The 22089-nt window shown below is 39.3% G+C and overlaps 1 protein-coding gene across 1 annotated transcript in view; it reads right to left on the reverse strand.

Annotated features, from left to right (window-relative positions):
• The window catches only part of SKAP1 (src kinase associated phosphoprotein 1), a 484834-nt gene extending 469794 nt beyond the window's left edge, over nt 1-15040 (reverse strand). The window contains exon 1 of the mRNA XM_087945337.1: nt 14873-15040. Coding sequence (XP_087801463.1) covers nt 14873-14924 — 52 coding nt within the window. The 5' untranslated portion in view covers nt 14925-15040. The remainder of the gene's footprint in view (nt 1-14872) is intronic.
• Between the last annotated feature and the right edge of the window lie 7049 nt (nt 15041-22089).

The following is a 22089-nucleotide window of genomic DNA, read 5'->3' on the forward strand; positions in this document are numbered from 1 at the left end:
ATGATAATATATTTTTGTACAATATATAACTGTTTTGCACCACCAAATGTACATATAAAGAGACATAACTTATTCCTTGGTATGACTAGATTTTTTGTCAATGCATAATTATACTGATAAAAAAGCTAAAAGTACATAATTAATTCTAATTCCTGTGCTATATTAGATCAACAATAAGAAGCATTGTAACAAAAATACCTATCACTTTTGCAAATTTCTCCAATACACAACTTGTCCCTCACATTTCCAGATATCAGCCATGTTCATAGGAAATGTGATAGGATGCCTGGACAAAAAAAAATCAGAGTAGACCAAGAAGAGTGGTACATAAACAATAAAAAATTGAATTACTTTATTTTTACTGCACATCTGTGATCTTATAAAATATCCAGAAAAGGCAATACAAGCAACCAAGTTCAGATGCCAACATTTCTCAGGGAAGGAAAAAAACAAAGAAAGACAAAAGTAGCCTTGTCCAACCTAGATTGGTATGTCTTTTTCAAATACATTTTTAAAATGTTGGGATAGGGAAAGAAGGGTTAGAAAAACTTGTAAACAGAATTAGCTGTTATCTAATTACAAATAGAAGATTCTATTTCAATATAAAGTTGGAAACATAGAATTTCACATTTAAAAATCCAATGAAAAATGTCCTTTGGACTGCCAGTTTAAAAACTGCATTTCAGTTTAGCCCTAGTTTATTGTTAGCCAGGGGACATTAGAGCTAAAACCTGATGTACTAAAAATACTTTTAAGTATATTTACTAAATAAATTTCTTTCAATACTGAATAAACACAGCTTGTCCCCTCACACCTGCCAAGATTAGGAAGTAGTTTTCCATGTAGCCTCAAGCCTTAGCAATTATTCTTTTATAAATTAATTTGTTATTATTCCGATGATGTTGTAAAATAACACACTCCTACCAGTACTTACAAAGGAACATATCTATATGTAGATGAAGTACTTGACAATCCAACTTCTATATTTCTGATCTATTTTTTCTAAACAGTATTACTTCTGATGACATATAAGACAGACATGGTAGTTGACACTGCAGCCTGTTTTTCTAGCTTATATTAATAGAATGTGCCTTCACTATTGGAAGGCCTAGAGACTTTCTGTTTGTAAAAAATGCAGCAAGTTTGATAATAGGAGAGCATGACATGCAATTAATCTCCATTCATAGCCTGCTCTACTTGTCAGGAAAAGAAGACTCCTTCTTTAGAAGGAGATCTGAAGACTTCAATTAAAAAGAGTCAGCTAACAAGAAAATAATCTAAGCTAAAGGAAAGGTGGCAGGTGCCGAAAATGAGCTGTTTACGAGAAATGTCAGCTCAAAAACAATAAAGCACTGAACATTAAAAAGAAGCAAAATGAAATGAGTTGACAGTATCACATCCTCCATTTTAAAAAGGAAAAGAAGACCACATGTTCAGATGGGGAAGATAATTCAGTTTCTTTTTTTAAAAAAAGTGTTTCTAAAACAGAGCCCAAAATGTTGACACTTATATTTGAACTAAAAATCTCTTTAAAAGCTATTTTTAGTTTCTTGTTTCAACTCTGGGACATATGAACTGACAAGAATGTCCACAAGCCTTTGCAGCTTTCATCTCACTAATTCACACATATAGTGATCAAGTATTTGTGACTGAGTTATAAAAGCAACTCCTTAAAATGTTTTCTGACTAAATCCTTGCAACACTGGATAAGCCAATGGAAAAATTTTGTTAACACTTATAGTGGAAATAGCAATACAAAACTTATTTAGCAGATAAAGCTTTCCTGTCATAGAAAATACTGAGAAAAAACTTAATTATGCCAATTAAAGTAAAAAATCAAAACTAACTTAAATAGGTAGACAAATGAGATGAAGGGGGGAAAAGTTAAATCAATACCATGGAGCTGGATGTAAGCATCAGAAGTGGCTAAGTGACACTGTTACTAATTTCTAGAAACTTGCTCATTCAAATGTTCTGCAAATATATGCTAGCATTGCAAACGGATTTTAGGAGAGTGTTCTAATTCAAAGCTATGGTCTAACTCTTATCTGAATGTAACTTAAAAATGGGGTGGGGAAAAATCTAAGTTTATAAATTAAAGGCATTGAAAATCCTATTCCCTTCAACATGTATCTTTGTAAATCTGTTTGGTTAGCATTCAGAAGACCAAATACCAAAATGAACTAAGGCCTTGTATAACAAATCAATTCTTCATAAATCATTAAAATATATCATTATCTGCAACATTTGATATTAGAAAATTACAAAATTGACATAGGATCCAGATAAAATTGAAATATTGAAACTTTTACAATAACGTTTTGCAATGAATTAGAAAAAAAATAGCTTTTCTTAGGAAATAGATTGTTTGGATTTTTAAACAAAGACATGCAATTTCATGATTTCAGAATGGGATACTAGAGTGGACTAAAGTCAGTACTTTATATATTTTCTTTCCCTTTATTATATTTTTTTCTTTTTTGCCCTTTTTCCTCTTTTCTACCTTTTTCTTCCTTTAAGTTTAGTTTGTACTGCATTTCACTATTACAATTAATTTTTTTAATGGATGGATGATAATACACATAGCAATAGTTGTAGTCTATTGATGAAATTGTTCTACTTGTGTTAAGCATATTTTACAAGATTAGATTTGTTTTGTTTGATGAGCAGCTAGATGGTCAAGGTCACCAACCTTCTATTTTCAAGAGTCAGATCAAATCCATTCCTCACTTTTCTTTCTTTCTTTCTTTCTTTCTTTCTTTCTTTCTTTCTTTCTTTCTTTCTTTCTTTCTTTCTTTCTTTCTTTCCTTCTTTCTTTCTTTCTTTCTTTCTTTCTTTCTTTCTTTCTTTCTTTCCATTCTTTTTCTGATGTTGCAAAGGGTTTGGCTTAGAGAAGTTCTGCAGATGGAAGAAGTTTGTAACCTACTTCTTACAAGGTCATAGTTTATATAACCCTAAATGAGGCTTGGCTCAGAAAGATCAAGAAACAGAAATGAATAAGCATTAAACAGTCTTACACCATAGTTTGGAAATATATACCCTCCCATTTTAAATAACTGCACTTTGCAAAAATTGAAACCATCCACCATATCCTTCTATTTTGTTACTTTACAGAGATACTTGTAATACTCATCTTTTTTCATTACTTATAAATTGCCTGACTATACAGGGAAATTTTATATCACCATATCACTGTCATGCCCCGTCAGAGTCTGGTTCCGTGGCTGTGGAGGAAACTGGGGAAGGGCAAAGTCAGGCTAGGCAGAACAGAGGAGAGGTAGAACAAGGGAAATTTTGAGTAGTTCGGAGAACCGCCAATACCACCACTGACTAGAGATTTTACAGTACATTTCCCCGCCACGCCCACCAAGCGATGCCCACAGAACCAGTAGTAAAAAAAATTGAATCCCACCACTGCCTGATTCCCTTCACAAGGTACACCTGGGGATAGAGTTTAAAAGAGAGGCAAATGGGTGGGGCAGTTGTCAGGAACAATTGCTGAGTTTATCTAGTGTTGGCTGCTGTTATCACAGTTCCTGGCATCCTCCCAACTGGTTTGATTTACTGCTGTGTTACTTCATTTCTGGAATTCCTTATCTTGTTCTGCCAGATTTTCTGTTTACAACTTTTGGATTGGAATATCTTATTTATTTATTTTATTTATTTATTTGATTTGTCAATTGTTTACAAGATAATAAGTACAAGTGTATACATGGTTGTGAATATATGAAATAGGTACATATAAGAAAAATAAAAGAATAAGAGAAACAATAGGACAGGGACGGTAGGCACGTTGGTGCGCTTTATGCACGCCCCTACAGACCTCTTAGGAAAGGGGTGAGGTCAATAGTAGACAGTCTCAGGTTAAAGTTTTTGGGGTTTGGGGAAAAGACTACAGAGTCGGGTAGAGTATTCCAGACATTGACCACTCTATTGCTGATGTCGTATTTCCTGCAATCAAGTTTGGTGCGGTTTACTTTGAGTTTGTATCTGTTGTGTGCTCTTGTGTTGTTATGGTTAAAGCTGAAGTATTCATTGACAGGTAGGACATTGCAATGTATGATTTTATATACCATGCTTAAGTCGGATCAAGACAGGCGTAATTCGAGGTTTTCTAGTTTTAGAATTTCGAGTCTGGTGGCATAAGGTATTCTACAACGGGTAGAAGAGTGGAGAACTCTTCTTGTGAAATACTTCTGGACTTTCTCAATTGTGTTAATATCACATGCGTGATAAGGATTCCAGACTGATGAACTGTATTCGAGTATTGGTCTAGCAAATGTTTTGTATGCTCTGGTTAGTAGTGAGACATTACCAGAGAAAAAGCAACGTAGGATTAGGTTAACAACTCTTAATGCCTTTTTGGCTATGTAGTTGCAGTGGGCTCTAGCACTTAGATCATTAGAGGTGAGTATTCCCAGGTCCTTTACAGAGCTTGGGTCATCAACAAGATCTTGACTATTCAGCTTGTATTTTATTTTCTGATTTTTTTTACCAATATGTAAGACAGAGCATTTATTTGTTGAGATTTGAAGTTGCCATATGTTAGACCATTCAGATACATAGTCTAGATCTTTTTGTATGGTAGTAGTATTGTCTGTGGTATTGAACAGCTTTACATCATCAGCGAAGAGAACGCAATTGCTCTTGATGTGATCGCAAAGGTCGTTTATGTAGATTATGAAGAGAGTTGGTCCTAGAACACTGCCTTGGGGGAACACCACTATTGACAGGTACTGGATTTGATAGGGCGTTCCCAATTTTGACCATTTGTTGTCTGTTTGACAGGAATGCTTCTATCCAGTTATTCAGTTGTCCAGAGATACCATAAGATTTTATTTTTAGGAGTAGTTTGTCGTGTACCACTGAATCAAAGGCTTTGCAGAAGTCTATGTAGATTGCGTCTATTGCTTTGCCCTGGTCGAGTTGTGTAGTCCATATGTTTTTGCAGTGTAAGAGTTGCAGATTACAGGATAGTTTTTTTCTGAAACCAAATTGTTTATTGGAGAGTAGGTTATTTGTCTCTAAGTGGAGGATGATGGATTGGTTAATAATTGATTCCATGACTTTACAGGTGACGCAGCATAAGGAGATTGGTCTGTAATTTTCAACTAGGCTTGGGTCTCCCTTTTTGAAGATAGGGATGACTGTGGCTTGTAACCATAGGTTGGGCAAGGAGCTGGTCCTGAAAGATTTTTCAAAGATTATGCTTAGAGGTTTGGCTATGGCAGTGGATAGCTTTCTTAAGAAGTAGGCACATATTCCATCCGGTCCAATAGATAGAGATGGTTTTAGGTTGCGCAGTGCTTTTTCAACATTGTCTACTGTAAAATCGATATGTATTAGATCATTGTTGTTATCTGTGGTACGGCTAGGAAACATTGGGCATGATCCATTACTGTTTACAAACACTGAGCCGAAGAATGTGTTAAAGATGTTGGCTTTAATGGTGTCGTCGCTGCAGTCTTTACCATCGGGTCCTATCAAGGGAGGGATGGACCTTGAGTCTTTTAGTTTGTTGTTTACAAAATTGTAAAAAGCACGGGTGGAATTGGTGCTTAGAAGGTTTTCCTCTTGTTTAATGTGGTAATTGGTGCATTCGGTCTTTATCTGGTGGCATAAATTTTTGTATCGGTTTTTGAAATTAGCAACGTGACCAGATTTGTTTTTCCACCAGAGTGATCTCTTTTTGGATTGAAGTTTCCTTATTGATATGGGTAATCTGCTTTTTTGTTTTATTTTTGGAGTTGTTGTTGGAACATATAGTTTGATGACTCTTTTGACTTCAAGTAAAAATATGTTGTAATGGTCTTCAACAGTATTGCATCCAGTGAATAGAGATTGCCAATCGAGGGATGAGAGATCATTATCTATAAGATCATAGTTGCCTTTTTTGAAGTTACAATTAGGGATGACATCATTGTGGTGATTTTTGTGTGGACGTATGTTGAGGCAAAAGTCAATCATATTGTGGTCACTACTGGAAAAGGGTTCCTTGGTTTGTATTCCGTAAATTAAATTCAAACTATTGCAGAAGATGAGATCGAGGCAGTTGTTCAGTCTAGTGTTGTTGGTTACTAGTTGTTCAAGACCTAGATTTGTAATAGCATTGTAGAAGGTTGTGTGTATGATTTCAGTTGTACAATTATTTAGGGTCCAGTCGATATGAGGTAGATTGAAATCTCCAAGAAAGATAAAAGGGTATGGGCAGGATGTAGCCCATGTTAGTAGTGTATTTAGCTTGTTTACATGTTCGATGTCATAATCAGGTGCTCTGTAACATAGTAAGAATCGAATTGTGATATTTAAGGAAAGTTCACAGATGATGGTTTCAGGAAGGGCAAGCTCCTGGGTAACTTGGATGTTTTTTAGATGTAAGGATTTTTTATAGAATATAGCAACACCACCTCCTCGACGATTTTCACGATCTGATCGGTAAACATGATAGTCTCTTATTGTGGTAATATTATCTGCAGCCAAAGGCTGTTGCAAGTTTGTGGGAGAGTTTTTTCTCCAGACTGGAAGGTAACCAGGACATTGGGGGCAAAGTTGGAGCTAATAAGGGACCTATACTTATTCTCTGGCTGAGTTGCCTTTGTGCCAAGCCCTGGGTCATCACAATCACTTTCTAATTATATTTCTAACACATTATGTTGCTGTTTTATGCAGCAGTGTACAACATTTGTGGAGAAGTGATTGTCAGAAGTAAACAGACCTAGGTAGTTTATATCTGCCCTGTTGTCCTTAACTCGTGGTTATGTAGCACTATTTATACTGCTATAGCTTGCTTTAGTTCTTTTTTGTTGGGACCACAGAATATTTCCGGACACTCTGCAGGAGGGCAAAAGTGGGACAGCCAGAGGCTTTGGGAGGCCAAAAATAGATCAGCAGAGTGCTTCCAGACGTTGGGGTAGGCAAAAACGGGACTATGCGGAAGTAAAAAACTATTTTTTTTTGTTTTCCTCCTCTAAACCAAGGTGTGTCTTATGGTCCAGTGTTTCCTAAAGTCCGAAAAATATGGTACATTATTATACACTATATAACATTCCTTAGATGTAGCTTTAATCTTGTAACTTCTCAAGTACTTTTACAGTAATTTATAGGCTTCATTTTCTTTTTTCTAAAGGAATACAATACTCTTTTCAAAACTTGCAATTATAGGTTACCATTAATGCCAGGATTGTAAACTTTTTATGTCTTTTGTCATATATTTGTCAATGACCAATATATACAGTTTTGTTATATTATCAAAAAAAAATACTGCAATTTTTGTAAGATTAGATAAGCTAATATTAGGTGCACTGCAGCATTTAAATACACACACACACATACACACACACACACACACACACACACACACAAATCAATGAATGAAATGCTTTGTTATTGTTTTTATATTAATTTATGCAGGCGATTTTTATAGGGAAAAATAATAGAATGCAGACACCATTCCTGTCTCTGAAAGAATCCGATAGCACTTTTTCCAAGTAAAAAATATTACCCCAAAGTCATCAGATACTTGGTAGTGGTGTGACTAATATAGGATTTAAATTGAGAAGAGTTGGGGAAAGAAAATGGAGACAGGTTGACTATGCAGATAAATGTTATATGCGAGGCAGATTATATGTTACCTTGTTAGTTAAAAACCCATTATTTGCTGAGACCTTTTCAGCCTAAAACATTTTAATGTATGTGAGTTCAGCAACCTTTCTATTAATGGTGCAGTTAAAATCTAATTTTTCCAAAGGGATCACTTTAAAATATGCAAGAGAGTGCCCAGGGAGTTTAAAATGCCCCAATACCACTTTGTCATTATTTTGACTTATGTGTCCTGATATGAACTTCTGTCCATTAATTCTTTCAACCAAAATTGTCTTATATGTCCTGTAGAGATGCATTGTTAGCAGATGATGACATCTGTCATTCCAATCCATTTATGTACTTGTTGGGGCCTGTGGTACTATGGTTGGCTTGATGTGGGGCCAAAGTTGGCATCTGGATTTGTTGCAGGGCCTCTGGTAGATTGAATGTCTGCATTAGAATCAGTTTCCATAATATCTCAACTGTATTCCAGACTAAAATCTATGCATAAGGTTGGCTCAAATCATTTTGAGTCAGCTGCAAAGTATCCTAGTAATGAACTTTTTGGAGGGGGGGGGGAATCACTCAAGTACTTCCCTGCTAACAAACTCCAGTATATACTGGTAGCAGTTTGCTACATTTATTTATTTTATTTATTTGATTTGCCAATTGTTTACAAGATAATAAGTATAAGTGTATACATAGTTGTGAATACATGAAATGGGTACATATAAGAAAAATAAAAGAAGAATAAGAGAAACAATAGGACAGGGATGGTAGGCACGTTGGTGCGCTTATGCACGCCCCCTACAGACCTCTTAGGAAAGGGGTGAGGTCAACATTGATCTCACTGAGTTCAGTGAAAAGAAACTGAGCCCCTGAAAAGAAAAGATTTTTCTGTAAAAAAAATACATAGGTTCTATTTGAAGGAAGAGCATTGTCTTCTTCCATTTTCATTTATTTATCAAATGTATCAGCTGCCCATCTTATTACAGGGCAACACTAGATGGCTTACAATATTAAATATTCTTAGTTGAGCAGTTGGTAAAAGCAATATATGTCAGCATATTTTTCTGCCAACCAGATTAAAGGATTTAAAAGGAAATTAATCAGGGGTCTTCAAATTTGACAGCTTTAAGACTTATGGACTTCAACTCCCAGAATTCCTCCTCCAGTCATGTTACCTCAAGAATTCTGGAAGTTGAAGTCCATAAGTCTTAAACTTGCCAAGTTTGAAGACCCTTGGAATTGAGGAATGCATGTTAATGTGGCCATAATGAAAAGCCTTTATCTACCCCAATTTCAAATATGTTGGCATTCATTGAACCTACTCCCAAGAAACATATATAACAAGTGCAGGCAATCCAGAGATCACCTTTAAAAAACAAAATACTCCTTGACTTACAATACAGATACTCCTTGATTTATGACCACAGTTGGGATCAGATTTTTCATTGTAAATTGGGACAGCAGTGAATTGAATCAAACCTGATTTTTATTTTGGAGATTGTTAAACAAATCATCACAATTATTAAGTGTATTGTGTGGTTGTTAAGCAAATCCAGTTTACCAAATATCCTTACCAAAGGATATTTTTTGCCAAAAATCAGCAAAAATAATAATCACAAATCACAATCAAGTGAGTGCAGAATACTGCTCTGGTCTTAAATGCAAATCCGTACCAAGCATCCAAATTGTGATCATGTGACCACAAGGGTGGTGTGACTATCATAAATGATTGCCAGGTGAAAAGATGAAAAGTCACCTTTTTCAAGGACATCATAATTTTGAACCGTTGTTAAATGGATGATTGCAAGCCAAGGATTATCTGTAGGCCTGTGAAAGCCACAAGAAAAGTTTAAGTAGATTAAATAACATCACCAAAACAGGGCTAAAAATTTGGGGCCAGTTTTCCAGAAGAGGATGTTTCCTTTTTCAATACAGGTTTGGTATCCCCATAAGATATTTTTAATGTTTAAACATTTAATTTAAAATACTGCAAAAAAGATGGCTCTCAAAATAAGCAATTTACTGATACTATAGTGTACTTGTTTGCATACTCGTAATACTGCATTCCTATTGGACAGATACCATCGCTGGCGATTGGTAACAACAGTTCGATTGCGCCTAAGCGCGGGAAGTTTAAATAAATGCCATTGGTTGCGAGCCGCGAGCAACCGCTATAAAAAGGCTGCCGCGGCTCGACTTTAGTTGAAGTTACTGACAGTTAATAAAGAGCTGAATTCAACTCCGGTCTCGAGTCTGCTTTTGTTCTAGCAATAGAACAGTGGCGACAAAGGTGGGATTGAAGGAACAAAGACCGTAAGCACGTGGCAACGACAGCCAAAAAATCAACGAGATGGCCGGCAACAACTCGCCACCCGCACCGTTCAACCCAGCCGAAGAAGACTGGGAATCATATATTGACAGGTTCCTGATGTTCTTAGAAAGCAACGAACTACAAGGAATCACTGACCAGAGGAAGAGAGCTGTATTCCTGACACATTGCGGCCCGACCATTTTTAAAATTAGCGAGACCAAACGATGTCAAACAGATGGCATGGCCAGACCTGAACCGAATGCTGAGAAACCATTACGCGCCCGTTGTGTCCAACCTCATTCGAAGACACGAATTTTACAAATGGGATCAACAAGAAGGCGAGAGTATTGGAGACTTCGTAGCAGCATTAAGGGACATTGGAGGGGCATGCGAGTTCCTCAACATGGATGAAGCCATGAGGGGTCACATAGTCCTCGGATTGAGAGACGCTACCCTGCAGAGCAAGCTGCTAAATCAACCCAACATTACCACGAATGAAGCCATCGCTGAAGCAGCCGCAGCTGAGGCAGCAAAGAAATCTGCGGCGAAAATGAAGCACATGAATACAGTAAACAGCCTGAACCAGAGCAGAGAAAAGAAAGTGGAAGGTACCCAGAAACATACTACTGCAACTACCCACCATGAAGACATCGAGTCATCAACCGACTCTGAGGAAGAAGACGAAGAAGTAAACAGACTCCAATCAGAGCGAAACTGGCGAGAAAGAAGAGGGAGAAAACCTGATTTTCAGTGTGCTGGATGCGGAGGAAACCACCCACGTTCTGAGTGTTGTTTTTTGGATGCCATCTGCAGACACTGCGAAAAACGGGGGCACATTGCAAGGGTCTGCCGAAACAAAAGAGCTATAGTCCAAAAAGACGAGGCAGTGCCCCCCCCAAAAAAAAAAACTAAGGAGAAGCCAACCGGAAGTCGTTGGGGCCGGAAAAATAGAAGTCAATGACTCAATGAGAAGGAAGAAACACATCAGACAATTATTATTGGAACTGCCAGAGCAACCAATACAAGAAGGTTCAAATAAACGTCCAGATAGAAGGAGAGCCATGCAAAATGGAAGTAGACTCCAGCTCATATCTGTCAATGGTATCATGGAACATGATAAAAAACTTGATACCAGACATACGATGAAAAGAACTCGAAGAGCAAAGCCTGACGATAAAAGACTACCAAGGAAACAAGATACCAGTAGTGGGATTGGGACACTTCAAGGTGAAATTTAAGAAACACACTGAAATTCTTCCATTGACCATCATTGACCGAGACTGCCCCAGCCTGCTTGGTGTAGAATGGTTCGAGCCTCTAGGAATCGAAGTGACAGGAATCAACAGCGTCACCGTGACAGACTGGGAAAAAGACCTGATGGAGGAGTTCCATGACGTATTCGACGGGACCTTAGGCAAGTACCATGGGACCCCTACCTCATTTAGCCTAAACCCAAACATAGCCCCCATCAGGCTAAAGGCCAGATGCGTTCCCTTTGCGTTAAAGCCAAAAATCGATGAGCAGTTGAACAAGCTCATCGCACAAGGGGTGTTAGAGCCAATCGACCATGCAAGATGGGAAACCCCGATTGTGACCCCCGTGAAACCAGATGGGTCCATGCGCATCTGTGGTGACTATAAGGCCACTCTGAGCCATGCATTACAGCAGAGCACATACCCCGTTGCAGTAGTCCAGCACCTGTTGTACTCGTTGGGGGGAGGAAATTTTTTTGCAAAGCTCAATCTCGTGCAGGCATATCAACAGTTACCAGTTGATTCCAAGACGGCAGAGGCACAAACTATCGTAACACATAGAGGAGCCTTTAAATGCAACAGATTGCAATTTGGTGTGAGCGTGGCCCCCGGCGTTTTCCAAAATCTGATGGAATGCCTCCTCCAAGGACTAAAAGGGGTGATTCCCTATTTCGATGATGTACTAATATCAGCCGGAAATAAAAAACAACTAAAAGACCGGCTAAGGGCAGTCTTGCAAAAGTTTAGAGAAGCAGGACTCAAGGTCAAAAAAGAAAAATGCCAACTTTCCACAAATCAGGTTGAGTTCCTAGGATATCTTATTGATGAAGCAGGAATCCACCCCACCAAAAAAAAAATACGAGCGATAAAAGAAGCACCCAGACCCAAAAACAAAATGGATTTACAGGCGTTCCTGGGACTCATTAATTTTTATCATGTCTTTTTGCCGCAGAAGGCAACAATAGTGGAACCACTGCATAGACTGCTCGATAAAAAAGCCATCTGGAAATGGGGTCGACAAGAAGAAGCTGTATTCCAAAGAATTAAGGACTTAATTACATCCAAATCTGTACTGATCCAATACAGCGACACGCTACCACTAACTGTCACCTGCGACGCTTCACCATTCGGCGTAGGCGCAATACTTAGCCACACACTACCAGATGAGGCACCGATCGCCTTTTATTCCAAGACGTTGTCCAAGACTGAAAAAAATACAGCCAACTGGATAGAGAAGCCTTGGCCGCTATCTCGGGGGTAAAACGCTTTCACGAATATCTTTATGGTAGGACATTTTCTTTGATTACCGACCACAAACCACTGCTAGGAATCCTGGCCGGAGACAGGGCCACCCCCAACATCCTGTCTCCAAGGATGACAGGATGGTCGGAATTTCTTGCGGCCTACAATTACAAGCTCATCTACCGACCAGGAAAAGCCATACCCCACACAGACGCATTGAGCTGCTCACCACTACCAAGCTACAATGACGACCCAGCTCCCATCACACACACCCTGCAAATTGAAACGATATCAAACTTGCCCATCACCGCATCGGACGTTGCAAGGGAAACAGCAAAAGATGCACTGATGGCCCGAATCCTGAACTGGGTGGGGAGGGGCTGGCCGGAAAATGAAAAAAAATGAGACTTTTAAACCGTTCAAAAACTGGCAAACTGAGTTGTCAATTGAGAAAGGCTGCATATTGTGGGGGGATAGGGTTGTTGTTCCACGGAAATTGCAAGAAGACATGCTGAACATGTTACATGAAGGACACCCGGGCATGGTAAAAATGAAGTCCCTGGCCAGAAGCTACGTCTGGTGGCCTGGAATAGACAAAGACATTGAAACCTGGGTCAAAACATGTAATAAATGCCAGTCGTCCAGACCTACCCCCCCTTTAGCACCGGTCCTTGACTGGGAGACACCCAGAGGCCTCTGGTCAAGGATCCATATAGACTTTGCCAGACCCACAAAGGGATATACATATTTAATCATCGTTGATGCCTACTCGAACTGGTTAGAGGTCTGCATCATGAGTTCAACAACGACTTAAGCCATCACTAAACAACTTAAGAAACTTTTCACCACTCATGGTCTACCAGATGTAGTAGTATCGGACAATGGCCCACAGTTCACAGCTTTAGCTTTTGAACAATTCCTCGCAGAACAAGGAATACGACATGCTCTGACAGCGCCAGCTCATCCAGCGGCGAACGGAAGGGCAGAACGCATGGTTCGGTACACAAAAGAAGCATTAGAAAAACTTGAAGGAGGCGACATGCAGGACAAAATCAACACCATGCTCACCATTCAACATATAACACCATGCACATCAACAAACAAGAGCCCAGCTGAACTTCTTATGGGCAGAAAATTGCGCTCATACTTGGACAGACTACACTCCACCTACAACCCCGAAAAGCCACCACACTCCTCCAGTAAGTACTGCACGTTTATACCAGGCGACCTGGTATACACAAAAAATCTTACCGGAGAACTGTTGTGGCTACCAGCCACGATAACACAAATTACAGGCCCCCAATTGTACCGGCTAGAGACAACCGACGGCAGATCATGGAAAAGACACATCGATCAACTACGGTCTCGATACATCGAACGCAACACCGACACACCCCAGAACATAGAAAAGACACATCCACAAAAACCAATAGACAATAATAATAACGGATAAACTAGTGAAGACAAACCTTAATCCATGTATTACCATAGAAGGGTGTGAAAGATTTAAAGATTTTAATTTACATTTAACAATAATAGCCATTTTTCTATCTTTACCTTTCTTTAACTCTACCACTTCATAAAGCATGGGACAGAGGGGTTCCACAATTTGTCCCTTTATTTAAATAGATTACAGTAATCATTAAAAGGCAGAGAGAAATTGCTGCTTTTAAAATAATCATTCAATTGTCCTAATTTAAATAGTTATTTTAATTGTTTTACAATAAGTAAGATTAAGAAATATTAGAAATAGAAAATAGAAAATATATTTTTATAATAGAAGAAATTTAAAAGGAAGCACAAAAGGTTCATGAAGTACTAAAGTTGCTGCCTGCTTTGTTTGACAGAACACAGGCCTCTTCTGTTCGAAAGAGCTATTTTTGCTAATCTGGTTTAAAGCACTGCAAAAAAACAAATACAAATGTCCCACTGTTGCCCTTTACCAGTTAGCCTTCACTGAGTAGGCACATGATAGTAATCAAAGATTTTTTTTACTACAAGATGGAAAAAAATCTCCACTGAAGCCATAGGTATTTTTAACCTCCCAAAGAGAAGTGGGAATGGTGGTTGACGCTCTCCTTAACAGTAAATCATATTGTAATCTGAGGATTTTATTATAACAAAGGTTTGGATTGTTCTTTAACCTACTCATGCCCAAGTTCCATTTCTGTAATATCCATAATTGAAATATGAGGTGCCTATTTATTTATAAGTTTTAAGTTGGTGTTCCTACTGCAAAATCTGCTTTCCCAAAAGACAACCATGAGGTATCGCTTCATGAGATAACAATCTACCAATACCTCAGTAATAATTAGTGGTTAAAAATAAGATAATATACAATCCACATTTTGTAGCAAGGGGGAGCTGTATTCAAGTTTCTTTAACTAAAGACACCATCTTTTGACCTTTATTTCCCTCATAAAACATCTGAGTTATAGGCGAAATGTCTAGTTATTGAAAGGAACTTTCTAGTTACCTCCAAAGAGCTTCTGGACGTCCTCAGGAAGGATATCTGCTGCAGCTTTCATTAGGGAGAAATCTAGAGTAAAAAAAACAAATCTGCTAGGATTTATTGCTTCTTCTACTATTAGCAGTTGCTGAAGGAAAAAGGAAGCAAGGAGATTCAGCAGACTGTACAAAGAAAGGGAAGGGCCTGTTTGCCTCCTTTACAATTGCAAGTCCCTCCTTCTCTAACAGAAAAGGCTGAGCAGGCACCTGTGAGAGAGTCAGAAATGCAGCTGTAATTCAATTGTTTGGAGGAAGCATTTCCTCCTTTCTCATCATAGTAATCCAAACCATGTTGTCTTGATTGAACCTAAAGTGATAGTCAGAATATATTTTTGGTGTCTCTAGCATGTACAATTTTCACAGAAGTTGGGCCCAGAGAAGCTTCCGTAGGATATCATAGAACGGCCCAGCTTTTTAGAAAGGCCGCTTTTGAGTGCCTGTTTCTTTGGATGTATAGTGTTTTTTATTTTACTTTTTTAGAATTAAACCCTAACATCAGGAATGTTTCCTAAATATTACCAGTTTAAACTTGTTTATTAGAGCAGGAAATCCAACATTCATGCAATAAGGCAAAACAAGCAATTTTCCTGCAAGAACAAAGACTGAATGTGTCCTATTTCCTTGGCTGGAAAATCCCATTGGTTTTTCTAGAGAGATTCTCTAACAGATCCACCAAGTAATCTAATTAAAAAATAACCAACACTTGGTGGTGGTGGTAGTAGTGGTACATTTTTTAAAAAATTCGTTCTGGGATATTTTTTTTAACTTTTCCATCTAATTTACCACGTTGGGATTTTTTGGTGAGTCAAGCATTAATGAGATCTAGCTCTGCTTAGTTTCCTGGATCAACTAAGGTCACTTAGTTCAGGGGGTCGCCAACCTTGGAAATTCTAAGAATTATGGGCTTCAACTGCCAAAATTTCACAGCCAGCGTAGCTGGTTGAAGAATAATGGAAACTGAGGTCCAAAAGTCTTAAAATTGCCAAGATTGGAGACCCCCTGAACTAAGTGATCTTGCTTGGAATGTGTATCCAATTTTTAATATATTTTAATTTATAAGAGCAATATAAATTACATATAAATTATATGTATCTGTACATGCTCCAAATATCTCTGATATCAGACTTCCTGTGTAGTTAAATATCTCTGATCTTGAAAGTGTTTTTGTAACACATGCTCAAAGCTTTTAACATTGGATATGAATAGAGATTCTTAATCTTTGCAGTCTAGATTTTTAGATTTAGACTAAGAGTAGCACCAAATAACTTTAGCAAAGCAATACATTTATTGGAAAGCATGTATTTCACAGACTTACTGCTAGTAAGTATGAATATAAATAGGACAAAGACTTCATATTTTAAAATAAGCAGCTGCAATGAACCAAAGGTTTTTTTAAGAGCTTTGTTTTGGGTTGTTTTTGAGTTTAAAAAGAAAGAAAAAGGAAGTGGGTTCATGAATATATTGTTGGATAGCTCTGAGGTGGTAAAGGTAATATCCTTTCTTAAGTTATTATTCTGAGGAAACGTGTTGAAACATCAAGTTTGTGTATCTTTATAAACTAAAGCCAACTCTTCTTCATTAACTTAGAAAATATTGATTTTATTGGTAAAGTTCAATAGTTTCAAGCAGTTTTAAACTCTCATCGTATTATTTAGAAATTAGTAATCTGCTACTTTGTCATCTATTACATTGGTATAAACAGGCTTCTCTTTGTTGTATTACATGCATGAACTGTTGTTCCTTATGCATTTAATTTTTTTCTTTGTATAGCCCATTTAACTTTGTGGCTTGCTTCACACATCACTGTTTCTTTTAATAGTCATTTATTCAGTAAAGCACAATGGCCATATTTATACATAACACTAACCCTTAAAGCAACATGTAAACAACCATTTTGGAGCCAGAGCACATTTGGAAAGTTAAAAGCATCTAGTGGATCATAAAATGGTTGCCCTTCACAAAATGGCTATGATGGTGAACTAATCACAAAAGAAGAGGAAGTAGCTTCGCCATTTTTACAGGTTCACATTGCACATGTTGATGTTTTTGTATTATCTACTCAAGTGTCTGCTGTGATGATAATGGAAGCTTTATCATAACTGATTAGGTTTACATAACATGGCAAGAAACACAATGACTTACAAACAAAATTGATGAATTCACACAATATGTAAGCCACACAAAGCTAAGACTCGATATGTATTGCAAAACTCCAAGTGACTACCAGATGGCAGAAAATCATGTCAAAAATTCACACTTTTTGCTACCATCTAGCAATCATCCAAGTTTCTATGGTCTAGATGTTGGAGCTCTATCATGAATCATGTCTGAAAGGTAAAGCAGGAATACATGATGTAATGGAGAGCAGATGGTGAAAATAAACAGAAGAACTGCATGCCAGCAACAAAGAGGCCCAACCTCATCAGGATGATGAAGAAAGGTAAACCAAAATAAAACTAGCCATTCTTCAGGAAGTAATTGTGTAGTAATTAGCCAACTGCCAAATAATGCCATAGATATTGATATTATCCCCACAGAATTGCTGAGACCTGTAATCACCCATAACCATCACAATGTTATACCAGAAAAAATGGGAAATGTGATGGAATGTGCACCTGAACACAGAAGGAAGAGCATTTTGCCAACTCTGAGGTTCCCAGGAAGCAATCCAGATCAAGTAACTGCACTGCCCCAAGCTGGATGGGGGAAGGGGAAAAAGTTGAAAGTAGCCACTTCCTAGAATCTCTCAGGATAGATTTAGTACTTCTATCTTAAGTTTAACAAAATTCCATCTATTAGATATAAGAAAATAAGAGATTGGACTCATTCTCATTCAGTATTCATTCCCTTGGTAAAAAAGGTCATCTCCTAGGATTGCTACAATTACTGCATCTTTCAGGCTAGCAAGATTCTCCTTAAGATTATACAATGATATCTGGAACTGACCATCAAAAGGGAAATTCCAGATGTTTATACTGGCTTCAGAGGAGGGTTGTGGCATTTGTGACCATATTGTAAATCTATGCTAGTTCATGTGAAAATCTCAAGAATATAAAAAGAACATTCACATCTACTTTATTGACTATAAGAAAGTGTGCTGTCCAGCCAGTGTATGGGATTTGAATAGTTAGGTAGCAATTGTGAGCTGTCCCCTTAAGGGTAAATGTAGTTAAGGTATCCTGGGAAATGTAGTCCATATCACGTGACCACATCTGTAATCCTGATTGGTCACTAAATTGACCCTCGAGGGGTTGGGGGAGGTTTTCCTCACTCTTGGCTGAACTCATGGACTCGTGGTAACTCCTCTACTTCTATCGCTACAACATGGGGGGGAAAGGATAGAAGATAAATCATCTTTTTATCTACAAGACAGATATACAAAGGATTGCTCATTAAAGAAGAACTTCATCACAAATGTGAGTTATGAGGATACCTGATGAACCAATAAATGTACTTTGTTATGGACGTCTTGTTGAGTTATCTATCTGCATCTGCACAGCTTAAAAATCCACTACTGTACAGAGTACAGAAAAGTAAAAAGATGGTTATCTCCTAACCCATCTCATAGCGATAGAAAGCAGCTGCCATGAGTTAGGGAGTTCAGGCAAAAGTGAGGAAAACCTCCCCCAATCCCTCGAGGGTCAATTTAGTGACCAATCAGGGAAGCACAGGGATGAATCTCAACCACAGACTCTACACATCAGTTACGCAACTGACGTTGTATGACCTAAAGTACGAGATTCACTTCCCACCAACAGCAAACCTTCCCCAACTGATGTTGTACGTACTAAGGTCCAAGATTTTCTTCCCAACACTAGCATCCTAACTCCAACGTCTCATGGCCTGCCTGGTGAGCAAATTAACTGACCAGCGCTCAAAACAACTTCTGAACAAGTTGACATGCAACCAATCACAAGTGCCACACTCAATCCTCAGGCTAAAGAGTTCTCACCATAACCGCTAAACAACTCTGACGCACAGCGTGGAACTTACACCCAACCTCAAAAGGTACTACCTACATATGTGGGGGCGGATACCGACCTCCTCATAAAGTACTCTCTGGCGAACCACATACCATCCACAACACATGCCCTCGAGCCAGAATGCCACGCCTCTGATGATGTCATACGAAGAGATGACTTGCCCTCACAGAGAAGTAACAGAGAACCATCACTAAGGTGTGGAAGGTTAGACTTAGCAGCCAGTGGTGTGTACATATTCAACGACAAGCCAGGCAGAGTATACCTACTATGGAAGTCTATTTTCACGAGCACCGCCCAAAGTGAACAGCTGCTTCCCGGTGAAGAACTTAAATTTCTGTTGACATGGCTAGGACCACGGTCTAGCTACATGGTGAAACACATTTACACGGGCTTACTTAATTACTTAATGACCCAGACACCACTCTAAAACGAGCGTGGGATGCTTTGAACCAGAAATATGGCAAAGACACATTGATGGAATACTCGCTCCTAGAAAGACTTTACAGTTTCCCGTGTATCACCATCCATGAAACCTGAAAACTAGAGGACTTTTCCCACATCCTCACAGAGCTACGAACAGCCAAAGAATGTTCTGACTTACCAGGACTGGCTTGCCTTGATCTCTTCATAACGCAAGAAGCAATCATCGCCAAACTCCCCAAAGAAATATTAGAACGATGGATTGTTTTGTCCGATGACTTTCTGGCCACGAACTGCAGACGAGACCCACCCTTTGCCTTTCTCCAAGAATTTGTTTTCCAGCAAAGAGTCCTGCAACAGCTTCAGAAACCTTCTCCTCAGGAGCAGAGTTTACCAACCTAACAGAGACTATTACCACAACTCTGGACCTCTCCAGCCTCTACTGCACATCTCTACAGATCATCACCAAACGTCAACACATAACACCGAGATCGACTCCTCATCCACACACAGCTGGGGAGAGACCTCATCAGATACAACCCAATTTAGATCTACTACCTCAAGGAGAATACAGTTTTGTCCTATGCACCACACTCATCACTCGCTGAACAGCTGCACTGGGTTTGCAGCAAAATCACTGACCCAATGAAAAGAGTTGCTAAGGGAGTACCAATACTGCTACAAGTGTTGCAAATCCAAACACCCGTCCAAGTACTGCACAGCCAAGGTGCAATGCGACTTATGCAGTAGTGACCAGCACCCGACCACGCTGCATCTAGACTCCGAGCCACCACTGCAGATATCTCGTAGCCCTCCTTTGGACAAGGAGCCTCAACGTAACACAGACTCACATAGGACTCCTTGGCAGACTGCCAAACCGCAACCAAAACCGAGGATGAGTGTCAACTGCAAGCACTGTGCGCCGACTCACCGTGCCCTCGTTCGTGTCTTCCCATCTGTTTAGTCAAAGTGTATCCTGAAGGACGCCCTGAAGATGCCATGAAAATGTACATGCGGATAGAGACTCAAAGCACCTGCACCCTGGCCAGACCCGCATTCTTCGACCTCTTTGAAGTGCAACAGAATGAACTCCACTTCACTGTATCAACGTGCCATGGATCAAGAAGCACAGTGGGGAGGAGAGCTACTGGACTCTGCATAGAGTCATTGTATGGAAGTTCCCGGTTCCCACTACTGCCTGTGTTTGAATGTGAAGGGTTACCGAATGACCGCAGTCAGATCGCAACACCTGAGGTCATAAGTAGCATGCCTCACCTACAGCACCTGGCTCATCACTTCCCTGCTTTAGATCCAGAGGCTGAGATCCTACTCTTGCTGGGAAATAATGCCCCATGCGCCATTCTCTTCTCTGAGTAGACGGCCCAGTGGCCATCAAATCTCCACTAGGATGGGGGATCGTAGGAATTGTCAGTGTCACTCAGACGCAGGCTCCAACCCAGGCAAATGCCTTAGTACCATCCATTCCAAAAGCCTTCCAACGCCCTTTAAGCACCATCGAAAACAAGAATGACGTTCCAGCCTAAAAGGCCGCCGGTGATCAGTACACTTTCGCTAGGACACCCTAAACTGTCACCAACAACCACCAGATGTCCACTAAGATGCTCTACACGGGCATATGCCTCCGCAACACCCTTTCCAACAGCTTCCCAATGCCCTTTGACACCGTGGAAGCAAGAGTACCATTCCAATCCTAAAAGGCCACCAGAAGCGACCACCAGATTTTCACCTTTGCCACCAAGAGTGCCTGTCAACCCTAAAAGGCTGCCAGAAGCAACCACCAGACTTTCACCTTTGCCATCAAGAGTACCTGTACACCCTAAAAGGCCACCAGAGGTGAACAGCAGACTTGCACCTCGAGGCCAAACTTGAAGATTGAACCTCAAGCTTTGCATGCTTTGCTTTGTTTGATGCTTTATCAATGTTTACTGTTTTTCTTAGTTATATAGTTATCTGCTATTCAGTTAGTATTACGGTCTACTGCTTATCTTAGTTTATAGTTAATTTTTTTTCTTCCTTTAATAGTGGAATTTACAATTCCAGGCGAGGAGTGTGCTGTCCAGCCGGTGTATGGGATTTGAATAGTTAGGTAGCAATTGTGAGCTGTCCCCTTAAGGGAATGCATCATGGTAAATGTAGTTAAGGTATCCTGGGAAATGTAGTCCATATCACGTGACCACATCTGTAATCCTGATTGGTCACTAAATTGACCCTCGAGGGGTTGGGGGAGGTTTTCCTCACTCTTGGCTGAACTCATGGACTCGTGGTAACTCCTCTACTTCTATCGCTACAACATGGGGGGAAAAGAATAGAAGATAAATCATCTTTTTACCTACAAGACAAATATACAAAGGATTGGTCATTAAAGAATTACTTCATCACAAATGTGAGTTATGAGGATACCTGATGAACCAATAAATGTACTTTGTTATGGACGTCTTGTTGAGTTATCTATCTGCATCTGCACAGCTTAAAAATCCACTACTGTATAGAGTACAGAAAAGAAAGTCATTGATTATGTTAATTATGACAAGTTGTGGAGACCTCTAGAACAGTGGTCGCCAACCAGTGGGCCGCAAGAAAATTTTGGTGGGCCACAGAGAAATGTCCCTCCCAAAGCACTCCCCAAAGCAATTAATCCAGGCTGCGTGAGAACACAAGGCTGCATCGCCCACATGGTCCGCCCATCTGCTGGCCTCCACACTTCAGCTGAGCACAAACCTTACCTTGAATAGAGCCACGCGAACTGGAACTGGAAGGTAAG

This window comes from Notechis scutatus, chromosome Z (genome assembly GCF_049901735.1).
Source record: "Notechis scutatus isolate UNSWTSFEM ecotype Mainland chromosome Z, rNotScu1.2, whole genome shotgun sequence".
NCBI classification, from domain to species: domain Eukaryota; kingdom Metazoa; phylum Chordata; class Lepidosauria; order Squamata; family Elapidae; genus Notechis; species Notechis scutatus.